Source organism: Salmo salar, chromosome 05 (genome assembly GCF_965601325.2).
Source record: "Salmo salar chromosome 05, fSalSal1, whole genome shotgun sequence".
NCBI lineage: Eukaryota > Metazoa > Chordata > Actinopteri > Salmoniformes > Salmonidae > Salmo > Salmo salar.
The window spans coordinates 79,568,502-79,583,946 of NC_138295.1; the positions used below are offsets into that span (position 1 = coordinate 79,568,502).

The window sequence follows — 15,445 nt, forward strand, 5'->3', positions numbered from 1 at the left end:
CGACTGGGGTTCCGACTGGGGTCTTACTGGGGTCTTACTGGGGTCTGACTGGGGTCCCGACTGGGGTTCCGACTGGGGTTCCGACTGGGGTCTTACTGGGGTTCCGACTGGGGTCTTACTGGGGTTCCGACTGGGGTCTTACTGGGGTCTTACTGGGGTCTGACTGGGGTCCCGACTGGGGTCTGACTGGGGTTCCGACTGGGGTACGACACATAACAAAAAAGACATTTGAGACTAAAGACTTGACTATTTAAAAACATTAATGTGTGTGTGTGTGTGTGTGTGTGTGTGTGTGTGTGTGTGCGCCCATCGAGCGGTTACACATACATGTCAGTACATATACACAACAAGTAGGTCACATGGGGGAGAGGCCTTGTGCCATGAGGTGTTGCTTTATTTGTTTTTTAAACCAGCTTTGCGGTTCACTTGTGCTATATAAGATGGAAGGGAGTTCTATGCAGTCATGGCTCTGTATAATACTGGACACTTCCTTGAATTTGTTTTGGACCTGGGGACTGTGAAAAGACCCCTCGTGGCATGTCTGGTGGGGGGTGTATGTGTGTGTGTATGTGTCAGTGCTTTGTGTAAGTTGACTATGCAAAGAATTTTGAATTTCCAACACATTGTTTCTTATGAAAACAAGTGGCAGTCAGTGTTTCCTCAACTCTTAGCCAAGAGAGACTTTCATGCATAGTGTTAATGTTAGACCTCTGATTACAATGAAGAGCAAGACGTGCTGCTCTGTTCTGGGCCAGATGCAGCTTAACTAGGTCTTTCTTTGCAGCACTTGACCATATGACTGGACAATAATCAAGATAAGATACAACTAGAGCCTGTGGAATGTGGTGTCAAAAAAGCATCTTTCTTTTGACCATGACAGTTTACAATCTTAAGGTAACACCAAGTAATTTAGTCTCCTCAACTTGTTCAACAGCCACACCATTCATTACCAGATTCAGCTGAGGTCTAGAACTTAGGGAATGACTTGTACCAAATACAATGCTCTTAGTTTTAGAGATGTTCAGGACCAGTTTATTACTGGCCACCCACTCCAAAACAGACTGCAACTCTTTGTTAAGGGATTCAGTGACTTCATTAGCTGTGGTTGCTGATGCGTATACGGTTTAATCATCAGCGTACATGGACACACATGCTTTGTGTAATGCCAGTGGCAGGTCATTGGTAAAAAAAGAAAACAGTAGAGTGCTTAGAGAGCTGCCCTGCGGTACATGCAAATAGTTGTGACAGTGCAAATAGTTGTGACAGTGGCTGACCCAGGTCTTGTAGGGAGGGAGAGCGTGCGCGCGCGTCTTGGGAAAGTATTCAGACCCCTTGAATTAAAAAAAAAATAATGTACGTTACCTTCTTATTCATCCTGTTTCCATTGATCATCCTTGAGATGTTTCTACAACTTGATTGGAGTTCACCTGTGGTAAATTCTATTGATTGGACATGATTTGAAAAGGCACACACCTGTCTATATAAGGTCCCACAGTTGACAGTGCATGTCAGAGCAAAAACCAAGCCATGAGGTCGAAGGAACTGTCTGTAGAGCTCCAAGACAGGATTGCGTCGAGGCTCAGCTCTGGGGAAGGGTACCAAAACATTTCTGCAGCATTGCAGGTCCCCAAGAACACAGTGGCCTCCATCATTCTTAAATGGAAGAAGTTTGGAACCACCAAGACTTTCCTAGAGCCTCCCGGCCAAGCTGAGCAATCGGGGAAGAAGGGCCTTGGTCAGGGAGTTGACCAGGAACCCGATGGTCACTCTGATAGAGCTCCAGAGTTCCTCTGTGGAAATGGGAGAACCTTCCAGAAGAACAACCATCTCTGCAGCACTCTACCAATCAGTTCTTTATGGTAGAATGGCCAGACGGAAGCCACTCCTCAGTAAAAGGCACATGACAGCCCGCTTGTAGTTTGCCAAAAGGCACCTAAAGACTCTCAGACCATGAGAAACAAGATTCTCTGCTCTAGATTGAACTATTTGGCCTGAATGCCAAGTGTCAAGTCTGGAGGAAATCTGGCACCATCTCTACTGTGAAGCATGGTGGTGGCAGCATCATGCTGTGGGGATGTTTTTCAGCTGCAGGGACTGGGAGACTAGTCAGGATCGAGGGAAAGATGAACAGAGCAAAGTACAGAGAGATCCTTGATAAAAACCTGCTCCAGAGCGCTCAGGACCACAGACTGGGGAGAAGGTTCACCTTCCAACAGGACAACGACTCTAAGCATATAGCCAAGACAACACAGGAATGGCTTCGGGACAAGTCTCTGAATGTCCTTGAGTGGCCCAGCAGAGCCCGGAATTGAGCCCGATCGAACATGTCTGGAGAGACCTAAAAATAGCTGTGCAACGACGCTCCCAATTCAACCTGACAGAGCTTGAGAGGATCTGCAGAGAAGAATGGGAGAAACTCCCCAAATACAGGTGTGCCAAGCTTGTAGTGTCATACCCAAGAAGACTTGAGGCTGTAATCTCTGCAAAAGGTGCTTCCACAAAAGTATTGAAAAAAGGGTCTGAATACTTATGTGATTTGTTTTCAGTTTTTTGTACTTTTTTTTATACATTTGCAATGTTAAAAAAAAAATACAGGTGTTTTTGCTTTGTCATTATGGCATATTGTGCATAGATTGATGAGGGGGAAAAACAATTTAATCAATTTTAGATTAAGGCTGTAAAGTAACAATGTGGAAAAAGTCAAGGGGTCTGAATACTTTCCGCATGCACTGTGTGGCTGATGTAAATAAAATACTTAGTGTATGTACATGTGTATTATTGGTCATATTACTAACAGAAAACCCATTCTGTCCTGTCTGTCCCGTGTGTGTCCCTGTAGAACGTCCAGAACGTGTTGACTCTAGAGGGAAGTGGACTGATGTCTGCTCTGAGGGTCCTCTGCCAGATCGCCTGTCCCCCTCCCGCCGTAGAGGCTCAGCAGAGAGATCTGAAGTGGAGTCTAGCGGGGGTGCAGTTGTTTTCTGGGGAGGGCTTGGACACGTGTGTTTGTGTGCTCCAGAAGCTGTGTAGCGTGCTGCTGCCTGCCTGGCGTGTGCACGGACACATGGGACCCACCCCACAGCGCTGTATGATCCTTGGCGTGTGCGCTAACACGCTAAGGCTGCTGCGGACCATGCTGACAGAGCTGCTGCGCAGCGGGGCCTTCCAGTTCAGGGACACGCGTGTGGCGAGCACGTTGGTGACGCTACACATGGTGGTGTGTTCAGCCCCGTCCTCTGGACGTCTAGACTGGGAGGAGACCAAGGTTCAGGCCCTCATCGTAGATGTGCTGCTCACCTTCACACAGGGAGTCAGTGAACAGGTAGAGAGCTCTTTTCTGATTGACCTTTAACATAATGTTGTGTGTGTGTGTTGCGTGTAATAAATTGGGTATCATTTCCCCTGTAGATGACCCACACAGAGGAGACTCTGCTCAGTAACACATGGTCTCTGATGCTGAAGGAGGTGTTGGGCTCTCTACTGAAAGCACCAGAAGGACTCTTCTCTGGCCTCACCCTGCTGTCTGAACTGCTACCACTCCCCCTGCCCATGCAGAGCACGCAGGTACACACACACGCCTGCTGCTTCTCATGTTGCTACAGCCATCATCAGCAACAGTCTGGAGGTCGTCGGATTGACACTTAACAAACTAATCAATGCATGAGGATTGAAAGCAGTAGGACTTTCATGTTGGAAACATCCAAACCGAAGGGAAACAGATTTCTAGTTGTGTGTTGTGCCGGTCCCCCTCCAGGTAATCTCTGTCCAGGACGTGGCTGTAGCGTTGAACACCAGGAAGTTGTGGAGCATGCACCTGCGGGTGCAGTGGGGTGTGTTTGCAGATGCCCTCGGGTGTGTGTGTGGAACTAGCTGTCCTCCGCTGCTGGCCATGCTGCGACGTGTGTGTGTCCAGCTGGCTGACCTCTCCTCTCCCACCGCGACCCTCATCATGAAGACCCTGCTGGAGTTCCTGCTGGGGGAACTACAGCCGTAAGACAGTCGCAAACACACACCCTTATGCACCTCTTGTACTAAGATGGCAAGCCAAATAAATCCCTAATTGGCCTTGTATATTATTTCACGTCCAAATTAGAACCACCATGATACCTTCTCTGATGTTTTTGTTTTTGATTTCGGTATGTGCGGTTGTGTTTTTGATTTCGGTATGTGCGGTTGTGTTTTTGATTTCGGTATGTGCGGTTGTGTTTTTGATTTCGGTATGTGCGGTTGTGTTTTTGATTTCGGTATGCTTGGTTGCGTTTTTGATTTCGGTATGTGCGGTTGCGTTTTTGATTTCGGTATGTGCGGTTGTGTTTTTGATTTCGGTATGTGCGGTTGTGTTTTTGATTTCGGTATGTGCGGTTGTGTTTTTGATTTCGGTATGTGCGGTTGTGTTTTTGATTTCGGTATGTGCGGTTGCGTTTTTGATTTCGGTATGTGCGGTTGTGTTTTTGATTTCGGTATGTGCGGTTGCGTTTTTGATTTCGGTATGTGCGGTTGTGTTTTTGATTTCGGTATGTGCGGTTGTGTTTTTGATTTCGGTATGTGCGGTTGTGTTTTTGATTTCGGTATGCGCGGTTGCGTTTTTGATTTCGGTATGCGCGGTTGCGTTTTTGATTTCGGTATGTGCGGTTGCGTTTTTGATTTCGGTATGTGCGGTTGTGTTTTTGATTTCGGTATGTGCGGTTGTGTTTTTGATTTCGGTATGTGCGGTTGTGTTTTTGATTTCGGTATGTGCGGTTGTGTTTTTGATTTCGGTATGCGCGGTTGTGTTTTTGATTTCGGTATGCGTGGTTGCGTTTTTGATTTCGGTATGTGCGGTTGTGTTTTTGATTTCGGTATGCGTGGTTGCGTTTTTGATTTCGGTATGCGTGGTTGTGTTTTTGATTTCGGTATGTGCGGTTGCGTTTTTGATTTCGGTATGTGTGGTTGTGTTTTTGATTTCGGTATGTGTGGTTGCGTTTTTGATTTCGGTATGTGCGGTTGCGTTTTTGATTTCGGTATGTGTGGTTGCGTTTTTGATTTCGGTATGTGTGGTTGCGTTTTTGATTTCGGTATGTGCGGTTGCGTTTTTGATTTCGGTATGTGCGGTTGCGTTTTTGATTTCGGTATGTGTGGTTGCGTTTTTGATTTCGGTATGTGTGGTTGCGTTTTTGATTTCGGTATGCGTGGTTGTGTTTTTGATTTCGGTATGTGTGGTTGTGTTTTTGATTTCGGTATGCGTGGTTGTGTTTTTGATTTCGGTATGTGTGGTTGTGTTTTTGATTTCGGTATGCGTGGTTGTGTTTTTGATTTCGGTATGTGTGGTTGTGTTTTTGATTTCGGTATGTGTGGTTGTGTTTTTCAGTGTTGAGGGTAAGAGTCCGGGTTGGGGGCAGGTCCTGCGTCTCCTCTCTCTATTCGACACCCTGGTTTCCCAGAGAGCCTGTAAGATCGCAACGTTACACCTGCTCTCTGGCTCCGCCCCTGGAGACGAGCCATTGGCTGATGTCTTCCCCCTGCTACTGTCCCTATTGGTTCCCGCTGCTGACCACGCCCTGCCACAACAGCACTGTGCAGAGCTGGTGGGAACTGTCCTGCAGTCACTGTGTGACCAGGTAACACACGAAGCACCTGGTATTGTATGAAGCTAATGCACTTCATCCACTAGCTGATGTTTTTCCTCCAGCGGTAACAATGGAGAGGTATGGGCTGAATTGGTGCGTGTTATGTTCATAAACATGTAGGTCTTTGTGGATGCTCTTTAGTCTGAACTATGTGTCAGACTAGCAGGGGGTCGTATTAGGCTGAGCCAGGTAAGAGGGAGCGGTAGAGGGATAGAGAAAGGTGTTTAACCCCATCAGTCCCAAGACATTTATCTGACTTTTATTTATCTGCATGTCCAGCCGTTATATTTAGTCTCACAATGAAGTGTTTTACCATGTTCTTTTCAGGACAACCAGGGCTACAAGTACAACACCTAACTATTTGACATAAACAGGTGCATTCATGAGTTTTATTGACAGAGCAAAAACCCAATAGAAATGTAGTTATAAGAATGCTCTAAGTACAGAAATGGTTTGCTCACTGGAAAATGAATATCTAACTAGTCAGTGACAACTGTCCAGAGTTTATAACAGCAACTATGTGAGCTTATCACAGTGTTATAGACACTATGTCCTGGGATTTACTATGGTCTTCTAGGTAGAAGAACCCCTTACAGTGTTATAGACACTATGTCCTGGGATTTACTATGGTCTTCTATGTAGAAGACCCCTTACAGTGTTATGTCCTGGGATTTACTATGGTCTTCTCTGTAGAAGAACCCCTTACAGTGTTATAGACACTATGTCCTGGGATTTACTATGGTCTTCTAGGTAGAAGAACCCCTTACAGTGTTATAGACACTATGTCCTGGGATTTACTATGGTCTTCTATGTAGAAGACCCCTTACAGTGTTATGTCCTGGGATTTACTATGGTCTTCTATGTAGAAGACCCCTTACAGTGTTATGTCCTGGGATTTACTATGGTCTTCTATGTAGAAGACCCCTTACAGTGTTATGTCCTGGGATTTACTATGGTCTTCTATGTAGAAGACCCCTTACAGTGTTATGTCCTGGGATTTACTATGGTCTTCTATGTAGAAGAACCCCTTACAGTGTTATGTCCTGGGATTTACTATGGTCTTCTAGGTAGAAGAACCCCTTACAGTGTTATAGACACTATGTCCTGGGATTTACTATGGTCTTCTAGGTAGAAGAACCCCTTACAGTATTATAGACACTATGTCCTGGGATTTACTATGGTCTTCTATGTAGAAGAACCCCTTACAGTGTTATAGACACTATGTCCTGGGATTTACTATGGTCTTCTATGTAGAATAACCCCTTACAGTCTTATGTCCTGGGATTTACTATGGTCTTCTATGTAGAATAACCCCTTACAGTGTTATAGACACTATGTCCTGGGATTTACTATGGTCTTCTATGTAGAATAACCCCTTACAGTCTTATGTCCTGGGATTTACTATGGTCTTCTATGTAGAATAACCCCTTACAGTGTTATGTCCTGGGATTTACTATGGTCTTCTATGTAGAAGAACCCCTTACAGTATTATAGACACTGTGTCCTGGGATTTACTATGGTCTTCTATGTAGAAGAACCCCTTACAGTGTTATAGACACTATGTCCTGGGATTTACTATGGTCTTCTATGTAGAAGAACCCCTTACAGTATTATAGACACTATGTCCTGGGATTTACTATGGTCTTCTATGTAGAAGACCCCTTACAGTGTTATAGACACTATGTCCTGGGATTTACTATGGTCTTCTATGTAGAAGACCCCTTACAGTGTTATGTCCTGGGATTTACTATGGTCTTCTATGTAGAAGACCCCTTACAGTGTTATGTCCTGGGATTTACTATGGTCTTCTATGTAGAATAACCCCTTACAGTGTTATGTCCTGGGATTTACTATGGTCTTCTCTGTAGAAGAACCCCTTACAGTGTTATAGACACTATGTCCTGGGATTTACTATGGTCTTCTATGTAGAATAACCCCTTACAGTGTTATGTCCTGGGATTTACTATGGTCTTCTATGTAGAATAACCCCTTAGTGTTATGTCCTGGGATTTACTATGGTCTTCTATGTAGAATAACCCCTTAGTGTTATGTCCTGGGATTTACTATGGTCTTCTATGTAGAATAACCCCTTAGTGTTATGTACTGGGATTTACTATGGTCTTCTAGGTAGAAGAACCCCTTACAGTGTTATAGACACTATGTCCTGGGATTTACTATGGTCTTCTATGTAGAAGAACCCCTTACAGTGTTATGTCCTGGGATTTACTATGGTCTTCTATGTAGAATAACCCCTTACAGTGTTATAGACACTATGTCCTGGGATTTACTATGGTCTTCTATGTAGAATAACCCCTTACAGTATTATAGACACTATGTCCTGGGATTTACTATGGTCTTCTATGTAGAAGACCCCTTACAGTGTTATAGACACTATGTCCTGGGATTTACTATGGTCTTCTATGTAGAAGACCCCTTACAGTGTTATGTCCTGGGATTTACTATGGTCTTCTATGTAGAAGACCCCTTACAGTGTTATGTCCTGGGATTTACTATGGTCTTCTATGTAGAAGACCCCTTACAGTGTTATGTCCTGGGATTTACTATGGTCTTCTAGGTAGAAGAACCCCTTACAGTATTATAGACACTATGTCCTGGGATTTACTATGGTCTTCTATGTAGAAGAACCCCTTACAGTGTTATAGACACTATGTCCTGGGATTTACTATGGTCTTCTATGTAGAAGACCCCTTACAGTGTTATGTCCTGGGATTTACTATGGTCTTCTATGTAGAAGACCCCTTACAGTGTTATGTCCTGGGATTTACTATGGTCTTCTATGTAGAATAACCCCTTACAGTATTATAGACACTATGTCCTGGGATTTACTATGGTCTTCTATGTAGAAGAACCCCTTACAGTGTTATAGACACTATGTCCTGGGATTTACTATGGTCTTCTATGTAGAATAACCCCTTACAGTATTATAGACACTATGTCCTGGGATTTACTATGGTCTTCTATGTAGAAGAACCCCTTACAGTGTTATAGACACTGTGTCCTGGGATTTACTATGGTCTTCTATGTAGAAGAACCCCTTACAGTATTATAGAAACTATGTCCTGGGATTAACTATGGTCTTCTATGTAGAATAACCCCTTACAGTGTTATAGACACTATGTCCTGGGATTTACTATGGTCTTCTATGTAGAAGAACCCCTTACAGTGTTATAGACACTATGTCCTGGGATTTACTATGGTCTTCTATGTAGAATAACCCCTTACAGTGTTATAGACACTATGTCCTGGGATTTACTATGGTCTTCTATGTAGAAGAACCCCTTACAGTGTTATGTCCTGGGATTTACTATGGTCTTCTCTGTAGAATAACCCCTTACAGTGTTATAGACACTGTGTCCTGGGATTTACTATGGTCTTCTATGTAGAAGAACCCCTTACAGTGTTATAGACACTATGTCCTGGGATTTACTATGGTCTTCTATGTAGAAGACCCCTTACAGTGTTATGTCCTGGGATTTACTATGGTCTTCTCTGTAGAATAACCCCTTACAGTGTTATGTCCTGGGATTTACTATGGTCTTCTATGTAGAAGAACCCCTTACAGTGTTATGTCCTGGGATTTACTATGGTCTTCTCTGTAGAAGAACCCCTTACAGTGTTATGTCCTGGGATTTACTATGGTCTTCTATGTAGAAGAACCCCTTACAGTGTTATGTCCTGGGATTTACTATGGTCTTCTATGTAGAATAACCCCTTTCAGTGTTATAGACACTATGTCCTGAGATTTACTATGGTCTTCTATGTAGAAGAACCCCTTCTAATGACTCTTGTGTAGTTTATGAGAATCATAGAGACGAAACATGTTACGTGAGAGTCAGCTTTTGCCAAGCATCTCAAATCATTCTGACTCTACAAATGTTTTTGTAAACGGTGGGACTCATTGGGTTAACTCTGCTGTGTGTGTGTGTGTGTGTGTGTGTTAGGACATCTCTCTGGTGGTGCCCCACCCAGCCGAGGGGTGTGTGTCAGAGGCCGAGCAACTGGCCAATGCCCTGCCAGGACGGGAAATGATCTCATCAGTGTGCAACTCTCTGCTGGAGGTTTTGGGGAACGGAGAGAGCAGTGCCGCTCTGCTCCTCACCTGTCTCAGAACACTCATGTTCCTCACAGAACATGACTATGGACTCTACCACCTCAAAGGGTACACACACACTCCTCACTGCCAGGAGTTTAGATCAATGCAAGTGTAGCATGTGTATATAGACAATAGTAGGGGTTAAAGCACTGAACCCTGTGGAACACCGAATTCAACTTTAGAGATGTGTGTTTTTAGGGCTCTGAAGAAGCACAGTGCCAGTGTGTGTGCTCTGTTGAAGAGACAGGTGTTCTCCTTCAGGAAAGACTCTGCTGAACTCCTCTCTGCTCTGCTGGACTTCCTACGACAGATCCTCAACACTGACCCTCTGGTAGAACCCCAAGCAAGTCCATATCAACATGATCAACCATTATTAACATGGTCAACCATTATCTGCCGATGTGAAGGCCGGTCCGCCCGTATATCATTAATCTGTCTCTGTCACTCTCTCTGTTCTCATACCCAGGGTTGCTGTGGGGAGGAGAGTGGAGGGGAAGAGTCCGGGCTGGTCCCGCCCCCAAGGTCTGTGGCTCTGACTGGCTCAGAGATGAAGGCTCTGCTGCAGTGGGAGGAGACTGACACACACCCTCTAAACACACTAGAGAAACACATCACGGTACACACACACACACTTTGTGCATAGTAATGATTATAAATGTAAGTACAGATCTCCTGACGGAAGTAGTGGAAGTAACTGGTGTGTGTGTGTAGAAGCTGTGCAAGGAGGAGGATTCATTGGAGACCCTGTTGGAGAATGTGATTGGTCTACGACAGACGCTGGAGACCACCATGGACGCATCTTCTCCCCCTGAGACGGAGCCCACTCTACCCAACCCTGACACGCTATTGGCCCAGTTCAACCACAGGTTACCGCCCACTGACACTGTTGGCCCAATAGATACCGTTAAAGCTGCAATATGTAACTTTTTGGGCGAGCTGAACAAATTCACATAGAAATGTAAGGTATAGATCTGTCATTCTCACTGAACGCACATCTAGAAGGGGTAGATCTGTTATATGTGCGCTATTTTTATGCTTCCAGTTCTTAAATTTCATTTTTGCGTCTTTTACTTTCGGTTTTGCACACCAGCTTCAAACAGCAGAAACAGTCATGGAAGATATATTTCACTTAAGCAATAAGGCCCGAGGGGGTGTGGTATATGGCCAATATCAAATCAAAGTTTATTTGTCATATGTGCCGAATACAACAGTGAAATGCTTACTTACAGGCTCTAACCAATAGTGCAAAAAAAAAGGTGTGTGTGTCTGTGTATGTGTGTTTAGGTAAGTAAAGAAATAAAACAACAGTAAAAAGACATTTGAAAATAACAGTAGCAAGGCTATATACAGACACCGGTTAGTCAGGCTTATTGAGGTAGTATGTACATGTGGGTATGGTTAAAGTGACTATGCATGTATGATGAACAGAGAGTAGCAGCAGCGTAAAAGAGGGGTTGGTAGAGGGGCACACAATGCAAATAGTCTGGGTAATTTGGTCCCATTTGGTTACCTGTTCAGGAGTCTTATGGCTTGGGGGTAAAAACTGTTGAGAAGCCTTTTTGTCCTAGACTTGGCACTGGTACCGCTTGCCATGCGGTAGTAGAGAGAACAGTCTATGACTGAGTTGGCTGGGGTCTTTGACAATTTTTAGGGCCTTCCTCTGACACCGCCTGGTGTAGAGGTCCTGGATGGCAGGCAGCTTTGCCCCAGTGATGTACTGGGCCGTACGCACTACCCTCTGAAGTGCCTTGCTGAGAAATTGCCATACCAGGCAGTGATGCAACCGGTCAGGATGCTCTCAATGTTGCAGCTGTAGAACCTTTTGAGGATCTCAGGACCCATGCCAAATATTTTTCGTTTCCTGAGGGGGAATAGGCTTTGTCGTTCCCTCTTCATGACTGTCTTGGTGTGTTTGGACCATTCTAGTTTGTTGTTGATGTGGACACCAAGGAATTTGAAGCTCTCAACCTGCTCCAATACAGCCCGGGCGATGAGAATGGGGGCGTGCTCGGTCCTCCTTTTCCTGTAGTCCACAATCATCTCCTTAGTCTTGGTTACGTTAAGGGATAGGTTGTTATTCTGGCACCACCCGGCCAGGTCTCTGACCTCCTCCCTATAGGCTGTCTCGTCGTTGGCAGTGGTCAGGCTGTTGTGTCGTCTGCAAACTTAATGATGGTGTTGGAGTCGTGCCTGACCATGCAGTCGTGGGTGAACAGGGAGTACAGGAGGGGACTGAGCACGCACCCCTGGGGTGCTCCAATGTTGAGGATCAGCGTGGCAGATGTGTTGCTACCTACCCTCACCACCTGGGGGCGGCCCGTCAGGAAGTCCAGGATCCAGTTGCAGAGGGAGGTGTTTAGTCCCAGGTTCCTTAGCTTAGTGATGAGCTTTGAGGGTACTATGGTGTTGAACGCTGAGCTGTAGTCAATGAATAGCATTCTCACATAGGTGTTCCTTTTGTCCAGGTGGGAAAGGGCAGTGTGGAGTGCAATAGAGATGGCATCATCTGTGGATCTGTTTGGGCGGTATGCAAATTGGAGTGGTCTAGGGTTTCTGGGATAATGGTGTTGATGTGAGCCATTACCAGCCTTTCAAAGCACTTCATGTCTACGGACATGAGTGCTACGGGTCTGTGGTCATTTAGGCAGGTTACCTTAGTGTTCTTGGGCACAGGGACTATGGTGGTCTGCTTGAAGCATGTTGGTATTACAGACTCAATCAGGGACATGTTGAAAATGTCAGTGAAGACACCTGCCAGTTGGTCAGCACATGCCCGGAGCACATGTCCATCTGGCCCCACAGCCTTGTGAATGTTGACCTGTTTAAAGGTCTTACTCACTTCGGCAACGGAGAGCGTGATCACACAGTCGTCCGGAACAGCTGATGCTCTCATGCATGCCTCAGTGTTGCTTGCCTCGAAGCGAGCATAGAAGTGATTTAGCTCGTCTGGTAGGCTCGTGTCACTGGGCAGCTCGCGGCTGTGCTTCCCTTTGTAGTCTGTAATAGTTTGCAAGCCCTGCCACATCTGACGAGCGTCGGAGCCGGTGTGGTATGATTCAATCTTAGCCCTGTATTGACGCTTTGCCTGTTTGATGGTTCGTCGCAGGGCATAGCGGGATTTCTTGTAAGCTTCCAGGTTAGAGTCCCGCACCTTGAAAGTGGCAGCTCTACCCTTTAGCTCAGTGCGAATGTTGCCTGTAATCCATGGCTTCTGGTTGGGGTATGTACGTACAGTCACTGGGGGGGATGACGTCCTCGATGCACTTATTGATAAAGCCAGTGACTGATGTGGTGTACTCCTCAATGTCATCAGAAGAATCCCGGAACATGTTCCAGTCTGTGATAGCAAAACAGTCCTGTAGTTTAGAACGGCTATGGGCTGTTCTTATGCACGACGCAACGTGGACGTGGAGTGCCTGGACACAGCCCTTAGCCGTGGTATATTGGCCATATCACAAACCCCCGTGGTGCCTTATTGCTATTATAAACTGGTTACCAACGTAATTAGAGCAGTATAAATAAGTGTTTGTCATATTCTGATGTACTACGGCTGTCAGCCAATCAGCATTCAGGGCTCAAACCACCCAGTTTATAATGCGGTTTAGATCTACACTATACTGCCTGTTTTGTCACATAAACAGAAATTAGGCGAACTATTAGAATTTTAGCTACCAGGAAATGACAGAGCGATTTCTGCATAGTGCACCTTTAACAAAAGTGCAATTTTAATCAACTGTTTTTTTCAATTATGCGCCTGTATGAACTCAAAATCTGTTTGGGGAATCTGGCTTGTCTTGAATGCCCCACTGACATGCTATGGACCCAGTTTTGACCCGAAGCTGTGTGTGTCCTGTTCTGACTGTCTGTGTGTCCTGTTCTGACTGTCTGTGTGTCCTGTTCTAACTGTCTGTGTGTCCTGTTCTGACTGTCTGTGTGTCCTGTTCTGACTGTCTGTGTGTCCTGTTCTGACTGTCTGTGTGTCCTGTTCTGACTGTCTGTGTGTCCTGTTCTGACTGTCTGTGTGTCCTGTTCTGACTGTCTGTGTGTCCTGTTCTGACTGTCTGTGTGTCCTGTTCTGACTGTCTGTGTGTCCTGTTCTGACTGTCTGTGTGTGTGTGTGTGTGTGTGTGTTCTCTCCTGCAGGACGGTGTTTGTGTTGTCGGAGGTGTTGGATGAGCAGCTGAAGGCTCTGTGGTTCTCCCCCTTCCACACTGATGACATGGAGGCTGAACTAGACATGGTGAGACACCTGTGTTGTTTGAATGTGTGTGTCTCTTTCTGTCTGTCTGTGTGTGTGTGAGTAAACCTCTCTGTCTCTCTGTAGGTGAAGGTGGACCTGCTAGGCCTGGCCCAGGAGTGTTGTCCAGAGTTGGACCTGAAGTCAGAGCTGGAACGCTCCTTCCTGTCTGAGCCCTTGTCTCCCAGTCATACCAAAGCTAACAAGGGCTTCAGGCTGGGCAAGCACAAACACGAGACCTTCATCACCAGGTACACACACACACTTTGATCACCTTCAGGTACATAATGTGATTGTATGTGACCCACATGTTAACAAAGATGCCTGTGTCGTCCTCTTCCTCCCTGCAGTGGTAAGTCAGACTACATCGAGCCAGCTAAGAGAGCCCACATGATGGCTGCTCCTCGCGGTCGAGGTAGGGGGGGCTTCGGGGGACAGCTCTGTCGCCCCCACGACATCTTCCGCCAGCGCAAACAGAACACTTCGCGCCCTCCCAGCATGCACGTGGATGACTTTGTGGCGGCAGAGTTTAAAGACGTTGGGACTCCCCTGGGCCTGTTGCCCCCCAAACGACCCCCAAAGAGCTCCCCCAAACCCCCCACCAGAGGCCTGTTCACTGGGAACAGAGGCAGGGCTGCCTTCCACAGCCAGCAGACACGCTTTTTCACCCCACCGCAGCCTAAAGGAGTGCTGCTGTCTGGTATGTTGACACACACACGAACATCGCTGTAAACTAACAAGTAGGTCTGTTGTCTTTTAAAGAACCTTTGACTACCGTGTCTTCCCATCCCCCTCCCTTCTAGGTAACTATAATACCCGCCGTGAAGGTGGGCGAGGTGGCACGTCGTGGAGTGGTCCGTTGCCACCGGTTACCCACAGAGGAACGTACAGTGATGCAAGGGGCGGGCAGAGCAACTTCACACGCGGCCCCCTGCCCTCACGCCAGCAGCCTGCAGGTACACACACACATGCTCGTTTGCACACGTACATACTGTATAAACACACACACACACACACACACATATTCAGAGAACAACATGAATACAAGATAATACTTTCATGCACAATTACTGATGGTCACCCTTGTTCTTCTCGCTCCCTCTCTTCCAGGTGCATATCGCCTGGCTCCGCGGGACCGCGCCCCTCGAGGTCGTGGGGGTACAGGCCTGTCGTGGCTGAGTCAGGGAGGAGGAGGAGGGGGGAGGGGGTCCCAGGGGGGGAAGTTTAGCGGTGGGGGAGGCAGCGGAGGGGGGAGGGGACGACACGTTCGCTCCTTCACCAGGTAAACAAACCTGACCAATGACTGCAGCCCGTCACGGCGCTTAACGGACCAATTAGGAATAATGAGTACATCATCTCCATGGAAACGTGTCCTCTGTGGGATTCTATTGATGATGATGTGTGGAATTTGTTGTATGTTTTAGTTCTTTTACATTGTTGTTCAGACTCAATAAAGTTCTGTGATTGAGAGCGCTGTCTGGAGTAGTG

General features: G+C 46.2%; 1 protein-coding gene across 5 annotated transcripts in view; it reads left to right on the forward strand.

Annotated features, from left to right (window-relative positions):
* The window catches only part of virma (vir like m6A methyltransferase associated), a 28,875-nt gene extending 13,448 nt beyond the window's left edge, over positions 1-15,427 (forward strand). For 2 of the 5 annotated variants that reach the window (XM_082975616.1, XM_082975620.1), the window contains exons 13-25: positions 2,840-3,322; positions 3,409-3,564; positions 3,755-3,990; positions 5,348-5,597; positions 9,569-9,786; positions 9,919-10,063; positions 10,187-10,336; positions 10,432-10,586; positions 13,864-13,960; positions 14,045-14,208; positions 14,308-14,657; positions 14,761-14,913; positions 15,068-15,427. In XM_082975616.1, coding sequence (XP_082831742.1) covers positions 2,840-3,322; positions 3,409-3,564; positions 3,755-3,990; positions 5,348-5,597; positions 9,569-9,786; positions 9,919-10,063; positions 10,187-10,336; positions 10,432-10,586; positions 13,864-13,960; positions 14,045-14,208; positions 14,308-14,657; positions 14,761-14,913; positions 15,068-15,243 — 2,733 coding nt within the window. In that variant the 3' untranslated portion in view covers positions 15,244-15,427. The remainder of the gene's footprint in view (positions 1-2,839; positions 3,323-3,408; positions 3,565-3,754; positions 3,991-5,347; positions 5,598-9,568; positions 9,787-9,918; positions 10,064-10,186; positions 10,337-10,431; positions 10,587-13,863; positions 13,961-14,044; positions 14,209-14,307; positions 14,658-14,760; positions 14,914-15,067) is intronic. The other 3 variants (XM_082975617.1, XM_082975618.1, XM_082975619.1) reach the window with 3 other exon arrangements.
* Positions 15,428-15,445: the final 18 nt, after the last annotated feature.